General features: G+C 35.9%; 1 protein-coding gene across 6 annotated transcripts in view; it reads right to left on the reverse strand.

Annotated features, from left to right (window-relative positions):
• SYNCRIP (synaptotagmin binding cytoplasmic RNA interacting protein) overlaps window positions 1–13,645 on the reverse strand; it is a 43,211-nt gene that overhangs the window by 22,817 nt on the left and 6,749 nt on the right. For all 6 annotated transcript variants that reach the window (XM_073893586.1, XM_025862232.2, XM_025862225.2 and 3 more), the window contains 4 exons: window positions 4,615–4,750; window positions 3,323–3,528; window positions 752–901; window positions 329–450 (listed from right to left, as the gene is read on the reverse strand). In XM_073893586.1, the coding sequence (XP_073749687.1) occupies window positions 329–450; window positions 752–901; window positions 3,323–3,528; window positions 4,615–4,750 (614 nt within the window). The remainder of the gene's footprint in view (window positions 1–328; window positions 451–751; window positions 902–3,322; window positions 3,529–4,614; window positions 4,751–13,645) is intronic.

The following is a 13,645-nucleotide window of genomic DNA, read 5'->3' on the forward strand; positions in this document are numbered from 1 at the left end:
TTAACCAAATATATCAACACTTTTGGACAGCTAAAATTTAAAACACATAATTCAGGAGCACATTCTGTAAAATATAGTAGGAAATACCCTAGAGAGATTTTATTATACAAAACTCTAGTTATTTAGAATTACAATTATTTTCACAAGTACGGTCAACAGCAACAGCTCAATAAACATTTCTTGAGATTCTTGGCATTTCTCAGTGGCTCAAAGCTTTCCAGTCTTCTTTAAAAGGTAAAGGCACGTTATGCATTTAACAGATTTGCACAACATCTGTTTTCCACCAGGTTGGAAAATTGTATAAAAATTGTATACAACTTTTACTTACATTTGATTCTTTGCTGCTTGCCTCTGAGCTTTTCTTTCTTTCCTTTTCTGATCTGGTGGCTTAGCAAAAACAATTTCAATATTTTCTCCCTCCAAATCTTTGCCATTCATTTCTTCCATAGCCTTAAAAAATGAGGTATTGATCAATATAAAGACACCTTTAGCAACAACTATGCTTCAAAGTTCAAAAATCATTTCACTGATGTTGGAAGGATGAAATTAAAAAAATACAGTTGTTAGATTTTATCTAAAGATCCAGCTCTTCAGTTCAGTGAGTTATGCAATTTGCTACAGCCAATAAAGGTTAATTGGAGATTATATGACCTCTGAGTGTCCTTCAACTTTTTAGAATAGTCCAATTGTAGGATGACTAAAAATCCTTGGTTTAATTTAGATACCTACAATAATTCCCCCATTTATTTACCTTGACAGCACCATCTCGCTCATCAAAATGAATGAAAGCATAATCTTTTAGTTTCTTCACTCGTTCCAGTTTCCCAAACTGACTAAATGCTTTTTCTAAAATCTCTTCTGTTACAGTATTGGCAAGGTTACGTACAAACAGCACTTTTACCTGAAAATTAAGAAAAAACAGAAACTCCCTGTATATTTCAAAAGGGTTCAATTTCCAGGATGCCACCACCCCACCCTATAAAATTAACTGTAGTCACTAACCATTAATAGCAGAAATATAAAAGACCAAGTTTTCAGCTCATTTGAAAATATCCAGGAAGTGTGACTGCTGGATCTAATGGGTGAAAAACCTGAACAGACACCTCACCAAAGTAGACAGACGACAACATATCAAGAGATGCTCAGTATCACTTCATTAGGGAATTACAAATAAAAACAATGAGGGGTGCCTGACTGGCTCAGTCAGTAGGACATGTGACTTGATCTTGGGGTTGTCAATGCAAGCCCCATGTTGGGTGTAGAAATTAGTTAAAAAATATTTTTTAAAAAATAAACAAATGGGGCGTCTGGGTGGCTCAGTCGATAAGCGTCTGCCTTCGGCTCAGGTCATGATCCCATCAAGCCCCGCATCGGGCTCCCTGCTCGGCGGGAAGCCTGCTTCTCCCTCTCCCACTCCCCCTGCTTGTGTTCCCTTTCTTGCTATCTGTCAAAATAAATAAATAAAATCTTTTTTAGAAAAATAAATAAATAAAAACAATGAAATGCCACCACACACCTATTAGAATGGCCAAAAACTCACACTAACACCACCCAATGCAGGTAAGGATATGGAGCAGAAACAGTGCTAGTGGAAATGCTAAATGGTATAGCCACTCTGGAGAACAGTTTGGCAATTACTTACAAAGTTAAACATACTTTTACCAATCAATCCAACAACTGCACTTTTTGTTATTTACCCAAATGAGTTGAAAACATGTCCACATAAAAATCTGCATATGGTTGTTCACAGATTTATTCATAATTGCCAAAACTTGGAAGCAACTAAAATATCCTTCAGTAGGTGAATGGATAAATAAATTATACTATATCGAGACAATGCCTTATTACTCAGTACTAAAAAGAAATGAGCTATCAAGCCATGGAAAGATATGGAGGAACTTTAAATGCGTGTTAACCAAGTAAAAGAAGATAATCTTAAAGAGCTATATATTGTATAACTCCAACTACATGACATTTGGGAAAAGGCAAAGTTATGGAGACAATAAAAAAAAATCAATAGTTCCCAAGGGTTAGAGGGGATGGGGGGTGATTATGCAGATCAGGAAAGATTCTTAGGGCAGTAAAACTATTACACTTGAACATTTGTCAAACCCACAGAATGCACAGTAAGAGTAAATCCAGTAAACTATGGACTTTTAAGTTATAATAATGTGTCAATGTAGGTTCACTGATTGTAACAAAAATACCACCCTGGTACAGATGCTGATGGGGGGGGGGAGGCTATGCATGTGTGTGGCCAAGGAGTACATGAGAACTCTGTACTTTGCTCAAAACAAAAATGCTTAGTTTTTATTAAATTAGTAATTCGTTTGCAATCAAAACTGAGGTGGTCATTTTCTAACAATGTAAATACCATGCCTCTGAGATAGCTGTTCAACATTTAACTCTTAACACAGGTGGTCAAAACTAATTAGAACCTGCTTTTGAAGTGCTGATAAAGTAGGAATGTTCAAAATACTGACAAAATAAATTATTTCAATCCAGAAAGCTCCTTAAAGTACAACTACAAAAGCTGACCTTTTGCTAAGAAACATTATCATTTCCCCTAAAATACTTGAAGTAACATCTGATTTTCTTAATGTGATAATCCAAAAGAGCTTAACAGGCCAGAGAAAAAAGAATACTAAGTATCTTCTGTCCTCAAGACTACTTATCCTTTAGTAATATTCACAGTTCTGGCATTTCACACTCTGATTTAAGTGAACAAGTTGTATTTGCTACCCTATCACCATTAAGGGGGATTCTTAAATGACAAAGGATAGAATAACTTAACTACGAACTGCACTAATGAGTAAAGTGTTGACTCGAGATGTTTGTTCTCATAGGATGTCTCAACTGACTGCTGAAGCAGGATACCTAATAATAGCTAAACCTTGTAACTGCAGCAGCTCTGCTAAGGCCAGTACAGTTAACTATTTTTAGGAGGAGGACTTTTAACACAAAAACCATGTAAGCTAATGGCGCCATTCCCAAATATGCAAAGAAATTGCTCTCAGTCTCCACACAAAAATGATAGTGAACCATCTCCACAGCATATAGGCTAACTACTCATCATGAGAGTATGACAGCTACACAATTATATGACTGAGTGCCCACAAATAAATTTCTATATTCACTCCCTATGTACATGGTATTATTTCTGATATGTGGCTTTAATAAAGAACACTTCTCTCACTTCCAAAAATATGGTTTTTCAAAAAGTATACAATTCATTTTTAGAAGTTCTTTACTTCTCTCTCTAAAGCCTTCCCTTTCTTCCACCAACCCCCTCAAAAAAAATTATTAACTTGACTGCCATTACCTTTGCCATAACCTCAGGATCAGGATCTTCTATAGGATCAGCCCATTCAACAGTTCCAACATTTCCCCAGACCTTGACTTTACCACTCATTAACCTACGCCTTGCCTGGGCAGCTGTTTTGTGATCTTCATATTCAAGGAAGCAAAAGCCTCTGTTTTTTTTCTTGTCGTCTGGTTGGTGGTATAAAATGACGTCTGTGAGACCCTCTGAAAATAAGCAACCGTTCCAGAGAAATTAGATAAAATAAGCAAGAACAAAGTTGATCAAAGGATTTTTCTAATGTAATACTGGAATATAAAACTAAAAAGTTCTCTCTTATCTTTAAAGACGACTCTCAAAAGAACTGGTCCAGATAATTTACCTAATCCAGACTTCACAAGTGTTCCCAACACAACACAATCCCCATGAAAAGAAAATATATTCTTTTTAATTAGAGCCAAGGACTATTCTTCCATTAATTAAATGACAAAGGCATAAAATTTTTACATAACTGTTAGGAAAATGGCAGAATAGGTCAGACATGGTTAAACATTTTTATTATACAAGTAAACACTAAAATTATTTTAAGATTTCATTTATTTATTTGAGAGAAAGTGAGCACACAAGAGCAGGGGGGGAGGGTCAGAGGAAGAGGGAGAAGCAGACCCCCTAGTGATTATGACCTGAGCAGAAGACAGACGCTTAACCAACTGAGCCACCCAGATGCCCCTAAAATTCTTTTTGATGACACTTTTCCGGCCTCGTATCAATGGCTTTATTTCAAATGAAATATATTAGTATTAAGATTTCAAATGTTCCTGCAGACTAATAGTCTGATAATTTACTAAATATTCTAGGCAGACAAAATTTATTCTAATAAAAGCAGCCCAACTTGAAAACTATTATAAAAATGCTTTACAGTTCAAAGATATTGCACCATATTGACAATGTATAATCTCTGCTTATAGCAATATTTATTGTTCCAATAATTTAGAAAGTCAAATCATTACTCAAACACTCCCAAGAAGAATGTCAAGCTATCACCTAAAAATGCATAAAAATACACAAAGATTCCAAAACAGGCTATGCAAAGATTCTGCAGACTATTCAAATCCCAGGTGCCTTCCTTACACTTCCCAAAGCCCTCTGTACCTATTTTCCTTATCTGAAAAACGGGAGTTACCTATCGCACATGGTTAGAGAATACAAGTCAATAAATAACAGTGTTTAAGACAATGCTTCTCATCACAGAGAAGTATGCAATTACCTTCAGTATTAGCAGTTGCACCTCCTTCCATATAAATCCAACTTACCTGTTACTTTGCTAAATTCTTCAAGGATCTGTTCCTTGGTTTTACTCTTAGGAATAGAGCCCACAAAAAGCCTATTGTTGGCAACCGAGATGCAGACACCAATGTGTTTTCCAGAACGAATTTCATGATTATTATACTGAAAGGGGAAAAAGTGTACCACGTTTTAAAAATACTTACAATATCTTGATTATTACAAAAATATATGGAAATTTTTAGGCAAACTTACTTCAGTGCTATTGTTTTAATACCCTTTAAAAATATAGTTAGCATACGGCACTCTAAGAGGAAATTATGAGACAGATAAGATTATACTGACAAAACTAAAAAAAAATTTATGAATTAAATTCCTGCAAAAATTTGTCCAATCCTTGAAACTTAAGGAACTTGATATATTAGGAATCAGGTCTATAGGCAGGCAGCTTAAATTCAAAACTGATTCCACAATACGTTAATTTCTATTTAAATTCATCCTAGTGACCAGTTACACTCTTGCAAGGTAAACGGATTCAAATACCAGCAAGCTTTCCGCCATTCTGTTAACCAGCACCTAAATCTATTTTTCCCCATCTCCTTTTCACTCTTGTAAAAGGTTGCAATAAGGGGTTTTCACCTTTAAATATGTAATTCTAAAAGGAGAGAACCTTCTTTTCCTGAATCCAACCCCACTTTTTCCCCCATTTCATTTTCATCAAGTCTACAATGAAGTTGGAGAAAAACAAGTGGATCAATTATGGTACAAGTACAGAAGCAAATATAAAACTACAGTAAAAAGTAAAGTCTTCAAGCAACTATACCCCATAGAAGGGTGAGATATTAGAGGTAAAACCCAATCTTCAAAGTGACAAATCCACTGATCAGTATTATTTACAAGCCAAAGTTCAAAAGTATTCAAGTTAATCAGGAAACATGAATTATTTACATTATACAGAATCACCTCAAAATTTCATGTTAGTAGTAATAATGGTGGCAGCAGCAACAGCAATTATGGATTAATCCCCCACACCTGGCCTCAGAATCTATGTTGTGTGTATATACAAGTGGGGCTACACAATCTAAAAACAATCAACATATATTTCCATACAATTTGTAGACCAGCCTTATGGCAAAGGTGAAATCATTCCTCTCCCATTCTTTTTTTTTTTTTTTTTTTTAAAGTAAGCTTTACACCATATACAGGGCTTAAACTCACAACCCTGAGATCAAGAGTCGCTCCACCTGACTGAGCTAGCCAGGAACCCCTCTTCTCCCTTTCTTGCATAAAAGGTACATCAGGTAGGAGACAAGAAAGCATATAGTAAGTCAAAAAATCAATTTTTCCCTGTCCCTTTCTCCATCTCCAGATACTCAAAATCTAACATGAAGTTCAGAACAGTTCTATACTTTCTACCCCACTGATTCAATTCATGCTATCAAAGTACCTGGTCATCATGATCCCAGGATTATTTATATACTCTACACTTATGCCAGAGACCTTAAAAAAAAAAAAAGAGAGAGAGATGACAGTTTTTGCCTATTGAAAACAATCTCTCAATGGCTCCCCATCACCAAAATAAAGTTCAAATACTTGGACATCACAGAAATTCATCCTAAAATTCCTGCTACTACTACTCTTTTCTCTCCACAATACTATAATCTTAGCTACTTACGTAAATTCTCAAACAGCTCTATACTGCTGAGCCTCTGAATAAAATGCTTTCCCTGAAACTTCCATCATCCAAACTCCTCTGCATACCTGTAGATTTGAGCTCAACTGAACACTCTGCAACACCTAAATCCTATAAAAAAGGTCAACAAAACATCCTTCTATGTTTAACACAGACCAAGAGTTCTAAACAATGTCCCCCAGAGGACATCTGACAATGTCTAAAGACATTTTTGGTTGTCTACTAGGGATGGGGGCTTGCTGCTGGTATTTAATGGGTATGCAGAGGCCAGAGAGGATATTAAACATCCTACAATTCACAAGATAACCCAGCAGAACAAAGAGTTAGTTACCTGATCTAAAATATCAATAGTACTGAGGGTTGAAAAATCCTGCCACACACCTTGTTCTCTCATAGCATTTATATTCTATTAAGACCAAAAACATCTTAAAAGTAGAAATATATGGGCTACCTGAAAATAGTAGAGCTGTGGTTGAATCCATCACTGTATGAGATTATGAACAAGTACAAGTAGACTACAATACCCTATTTTGAGTAAGTTAATCTAAGAACACAACAAATTGCTTTAAAAACACATACGTTCCCTACATTTTTATAATCTAGCATCAAATATTCCACTTTAGTGACAAATCAATGGCTTTCCATTTGATCATCTAATCTTTTAACTCCGGGACTTGACAAAAACAGTATCAACAGAAAAATAGAAGAATAAGTGTTTAAAGGGAAAAGCAGGAGTTATTCTGAAGTGACAGGACTTGGCATAACTTTCCTCCAGAAGTGACAAAAACAGTATCATCAGAAAAATAGAAGAAAAAGTGTTTAAAGGGAAAAGCAGGAGTTATTCTGAAGTGACAGGACTTGGCATAACTTTCCTCCATAAGTCCTAAGAGCAGGACCTATTTACTGTAAGAAAATGTCTAAGTTTAAAAAAAAAAAAAAAAACTTGTAAGAAAAATTAGAATTCTTGTTTATACCACTTCCACAACATTTAACAATGCTGCTTCAAAGGAGTAATGACTGTTTCATTATTTACAGAAGAAGTTTCTTCACTTGCCCTGATACAGTTAATCAATCCAGGGTAGGTAGAAGGTTATTTAGGATGGCTGCGGTCTCTAATATAAATGACATGAAACTTTAGCAAGATTTAGAAAGTCAACTATAATTCTTCATCCATGTTTAAGTAAGAAGAAAAAAAAGAAACAATTAGAGCTAACCCACAGAGAGTAAACTGGCTCTCCAATTAAAATAAATCATTAAAGGAGCAAAGGAGAGCCTCTGGGCATGTTGTCCAAATAAAGTAAAAGAGGTACCTCGAGGGGCGCCTGGCTGGCTCCTTAAGCAGGGCATTCGACTCTTGATCTCAGGGTCAAGGGCTTGAGCCCTACATCTGGTGTAAATATTACTCAAAAAAGAAAAAAGAAGGGCGCCTGGTAGCTCAGCAGTTAAGCATCTGCCTTCAGCTCAGGTCATGATCCCAGGTCCTGGGATTGAGTCCCACTTCAGGCTCCCTGCTCAGAAGGGAGTCTGCTTCTCCCTCTGCTCCTACCCCCTCTCCCCCCCGCTCGTGCTCACTCTCTCGCTCTCAAAAATAAAAAATGCTCAAAAAGAGAAAAAGTACCCACTACCCAGAAATATTTCCTAAAGCAGTGCCTGACCTACAGATTAAACATGCATTTTTATATGTGTATTTGAATTAACTTTTCTAATAATTTTAAGACCAGTCACCATAAATTCACAAATAAACTTCACATCCCAGCAGGTGGGTACCGGTGAGTTCAGTGGTAGAAGGACATTACAAAACTGTTCTGAACTTTAACAGAGATTTTAACGTAATACTGACAAATCCTAACTCTCAGGAGTTAGTACATCAGGACACTATCAGAGTATCAAAATGAACAACAAAAAAAGTGACTCCTTCCAACTCAAGAAGTTCAGCACTGATGTTAAGATATTTCAGAAATCTAGCTTTCAGATTCAGTACCACAGTGAGGTGACAAAATAAAGATGAACTCTCAACATTAATCAATGCAGTTTCAGTCTTTCAGAATACCAAAACAGGAGTTGTACCATCTGGAACAGTCCTGTCATCCAGGCTCAAAATCTCAAGTCACTTTTTCCTTCCCTCATAGCCAGTCAGTCGCCAAACCCCCAAAATTAGCAATCTCAGATATGGAATCTAACACAGAAGTGGTTATTCAGTCCTAACTCTTCCCATAGCAGCAAAGCCACTACACCTCCCTAGCCTGTCCATTTTATTTTTAAGTATGTCCTAAGTAAAGAATCTCTTTTAAGTTTTTATTTAAATAATCTCTACATCCAACGTGGGGTTCAAACTCACAACCCTGAGATCAAGAGCTGAATGCTCTTCTAAGTTAGCGAGTTGCCCTAAAAATCTTTACATTGTGCCAAAATCTACTTCCCTAAAAATTCTACAATAACGGTTTTCTCCCCCAAATGACAGCACTTCATATACCTGCACACAATGCTCACGACTCAATTGTTCTCTATGCCTTGCTAATCATTCCTCCTCTGGTATTGGCCAACTAATGTGCCTCCTAAGAGTGTCACCAAATAGTGACATCCAAAACACAATACTGTAGATACAGACTGAGATTGAGAAGTCTAGAATAAACTGGAGACTATTACTAATTTCCCACCTCTTAGTATCATGCTTCTGTAACACATAGTCCATGATTACCTTAGCTATTTGACAACCACACCATACTGCTGACTCACACTACAGCTTACTTGTGAAATTAATTGTATATAGGACTTGACCTTTGTCAATTCCATCTTGCTGGTGTTAACTATCGTTTCAGGCTATCAATCTTTTCAGGTCCTGATATGGTCATCCAGGGCATTTATCACTGCATGCAAACTCAAGTCACCAGACATTTTGAGGGCAATCCAACTATACCCTGATTTAAATCATTGATAAAAATCAGAATGGAACCTATAGCATACCATTACCTAACATTTCTCCTTTCAAAATCTGTAACCTCTCTCCTTTCTATGGCTGTCACCCTCCCGGGTCTTTGTTCTCTTCATCCAAACATCCTTCATTATTCTGTTATTTACATTATACTACCCACACCAACACTCAAAACTTGAATGGCATCATGCAACTTAGTCCAGTGGTCATGACAATTACCTTCTGGCATTGACTTTATATTAGTTTTATCTCCCATTTCTTTCAACAAAACACTGCTTCAACTACATTCACCTGTTTCCTTAACTATCCTGCTTGATCTTTTTTTTATCACAAAGCCTTCTGTAACAGCCCCAATACAATCTATCCCTTCATCACTGTTACTCTCTGAACAATGCATCTGCTTTCTCTTTCATTATATTCAGCCTCTCATGTCCCATAAACACTAAATTCAAGAACTGAATCAAACTACCTTGTATGTCCACAATAAGTTTTCCTGTTAAGCACACTATTTGCTAAAATGTTACTAAAAATCTTGTGGACCTGTCTTGTCACCTGCATTCATCAAAATGGTTTTACAGATGCTACACCAGCATACACCAATCACTTTGGTGAATAAAACCAGCAATGCCTATTAAAAACATAACTTTTAATATGCAAATAGAGACCAATTAATCCACTGTTTATAACATAGGCACTATCAGCATTTCAAGCAGGATATTTCTATTATCTAGGAATGTGATGGGCAATGGGGTGCTGGTGGCCCTGAGCTTCAATTCCAGTAGCACACCACACAAATAGATACACACTTGTCTACTGTTCTTCCCAGTCCTTGTGACAACACCAAATACTACGTATACTTCCCAATATCCCCCTGGGGATGAGGGGGAAAGCACTGCCCCCCCATTAATCTACACTAATCCCTACCACTGAATAAATTGCAAATGGAAGCTAGACAATCTTTAAATAGCATAATAGCCCATAGCTAATATGAGAATGTTATAAATTTTGAGTCATAAATAATAGATTAGATGGCACTAGTGAGCCAGTCAGGTAGGTTATTTATCCAGCACCTACTGGATAAATATATAGTGGCACTGTTCTAAATGTCAGGGATACAGGAAAAAAGAGCTAGTATCCTGAAGAAATAAGCAAATAATTTACAAAACCAAGAAATAATTTTAAATACATCTAAACATTCTATTTTATTGTGTTCAGGATATTGTCATGGGGCAACTGAGTGGTAAGCTGCTCGAAGTCAGGAAAAGCCTCCTAAGACCTGATTGACAAAGCAGCCATGGTAACTGGGGGAGTGTTAGAAAACAGAACAGCAGAAGATGGAAATGGTCATAGTTTATGTGGGGGGGGGGGGGAAAAAAAAAAAAAAAAGGGGGGGGGGGGAAAAAAAAAAAAAAAAAAGAAAAGGAAAAAGGTAGTGGTTGGGGGGGGGGGGGGGGGACAAAAAAGCAAAGTATGGATGGAAGGGCAATAAAGAATAAGAAAGAGATAAGGAGAAACCTGATCAGATAAGATAGGGCCTTTTTGGAAGCCATTATTAAAAGTTTTCAACATGGGAATGTTATGATCCAACCTATGGTAAGACTAAAGGAACAATGGAAAGCGGTGAGTAGCTAGGATTCTTCAAATGGTACCTTAGGCTAAGGTGGTAACAATGAAAATAGATGCCGAAACAATTTTGGCAGTAGAAACAGGACTTATTTCCTATGCTTTTAACACTACCAAAACTCTTACATAATTTAAAAGAAATCAGGCTACCTGATGACATAATGTGCATTGCTGGCTTAAACTGTTATGTCTAGCCAAAGAGAAGAACTTGAACTAAACAAACCTGGTATCAAACTAAAGCTGTAGGGCCTCCAGTTAAGTCACCCAAGCTATTTACTCTTCCGGAGAATAAATTCCAATTATTTTCAAGAATAGATTGCGGTAGTATTTAAAGGTAATAATGCAGCACCCTAGCACAGCTCCTGGGTCTTAACAAGCACTCACGAGGTAGCTATTTATTTACTTTTCACCAATTTAGATCTTGCTTCCCCTTTAGGTTATCATCATTTAGGGAAAAATATTTTTATTTTTATTCCCCAAAATACAAAGCAAATGTTGGCTGAAAACCATTTCATTTAAAAAGTTCGCAGCTGCTTCTAAGTCCGTGCCTCTTTTTCAGCTGTTAGTACCAAACCATTTTACAATTGAGACACAAATTTAAAATCCACAATATACATATATATTTTAATAAACTCTACCCCCAACATGGGGCTCGAACTCATGACCCTGTGATCAAGTCATATGCTCTACCAACTAAGCCAGCCAGGTACCCCAAAATCCACAATTATTTTTAATCGAGGGGAGAAAGCCATTACTGAATCATATCAAAAAATAAGGTCAAATACATAAATTATCTTTACGTTTTAAGTAAGCTCTATGCCCAACATGGTGCTTGAACTCATGACCCCAAAATCAAGAGTCACATGCTCTGCTGACTGAGCCAGCCAGGCACCCCAATACATATACTATCTTGACCTAAGGTACTTCTCAAGACACTCAAAGTACAGGAAAGCAAAAAGAAATGGTCCCTCAATCCTGTCTCATCTATAACTAATGCCAAACAGGCATTTTTTTCAACATATGATCATCTACAACTAGAACAACCATTCCATTATCTTATATAAAAATTCACTTTAGACAGAAGTATAATTCAAGCCGACTCTCATGATACGCCACATGTAGGAATAGTTTTCAAAATACGCTCCTTTAAGGAACACATTTAGGACAAGGGTACTCATTTCCACAATAAATACAAAGTAGCAAAAAACACCCTAATTAACTTGAATTCTATTATTTCTGTAGAATGCTTCATTTCCTCAAAAGTCTAGTCCTCTCAGTTATATTAAGGCAAATCTCCCAATTCCGTTATCACCAAAATCCTACCACAGTAAAGCATCCTTTTAAAGCAACGATGATACATTCAATTCATCCTAGTGGATGTACACCATCACCACTAAAAATATCTTTTAAAAGGCACCAAAATGCAAAGCCTCCTTCAGGCAGTAAATAAACATGCTCCCAGATAAGGACTCAAATCACAAACTCAGAAAAAAAAATGTAAAAAAAGGACAAGAATTAGTTCCTAGATGAATCAAAATGGCTGTTTGCCTATCTACGGAACTTTCTGCATTACAGTTAAAAAACTTAACTATATCAATAACACTATATATTCTAAGCCTATAGCAATGCAATTTTGGACAATCTTATTTGTTAAGCCAAGGCAACTGCCCAAACTGAAACATTATTTCATAATGTGTTTTTACTGGCACTCAAAATCATTTTACAATTGGATTATATATCCTCTTCCTCTAATGATGCATTTTTTAAGGATTCTAGAAATCATCTAGAAATAAATTCTCGTAAGGACCCACCATAATTACCGTATTTTGGTAGCAAGAATTAAGTGTCCTAGAAATGTTGGTTTAATGATTCCTTTAAAAATATTAGTAAGAACACAAATCACCACTTACACACTAAATAACCATACTTACTAAGGAGAGTAAGAACTTTATGTAATATCAAATAAAATGGATCTGAAAACAATGGTAAATTCTGTACTTGCTTGTTGTAGTAAGATATTTGTCTTCTCAATCATTCTACAATGCCACATTAAAACTTAACCACTACCTTATTACTACCTGGCAAAAATGTTAGTATTCTTTTATAAATTAAACTAGATGATTTCAAAAGTATCTTCCCAAAACTCTAAAAAAGTCCTTAATTTTACCTCAACTGCTTAAAAGTTAAAATTTTGACCACCCAAAGGTTATCAGGAATGGTTACCTAGAACTATGCCTGCTCTGAAATAGGAAGCATTCTTTAAAGGAGGGAAAAATCACCCATGACTTAAAAAGAAATATCTAAACTCCTGAATTCTTTTTTTAAAAAAGACACTACAATCTTTCAAGTACCACTTTTCTAATGTAGTCTTTACCATATTCAGTTATACACACCAATGGAGAGATTCAAGCAATATAAAAAGCAAAAACAGCATAGTTGGCTTTTCTCCTTATGGTATGCCTTAAAATGTGAAACATCTGAATGTGAGGAAAGGAATAATAGAATTCAGGAAAAATCAACCCGGGGATATTAAGTTTACTTGGAATTACCCATAAAATATGTAAGTCAGACAGGGCAAATTTAACAAATAACTGCCTTAATGGACCATTTACAAAAGTTCCTCCCCAGTTGTACTTTTTGGTACATTTTTTGGGTTGAAATTAACCTTGACATGTTAATTATAAAATGTAGAAACCATCTGAGTCACAAAACTTAATAAAACTGGTTTAAAGATGAATTATATAAACTATAATTTGAATCATTAAAAATTTTTTAAAAAATTACTAGGTCCCCACACCTTACATCTGGTATT

This window comes from Callorhinus ursinus, unplaced genomic scaffold, assembly GCF_003265705.2.
Source record: "Callorhinus ursinus isolate GAN/ISIS: 27379988/994484 unplaced genomic scaffold, GSC_fseal_2.0 scaffold6, whole genome shotgun sequence".
In the NCBI taxonomy this organism is placed as follows: domain Eukaryota; kingdom Metazoa; phylum Chordata; class Mammalia; order Carnivora; family Otariidae; genus Callorhinus; species Callorhinus ursinus.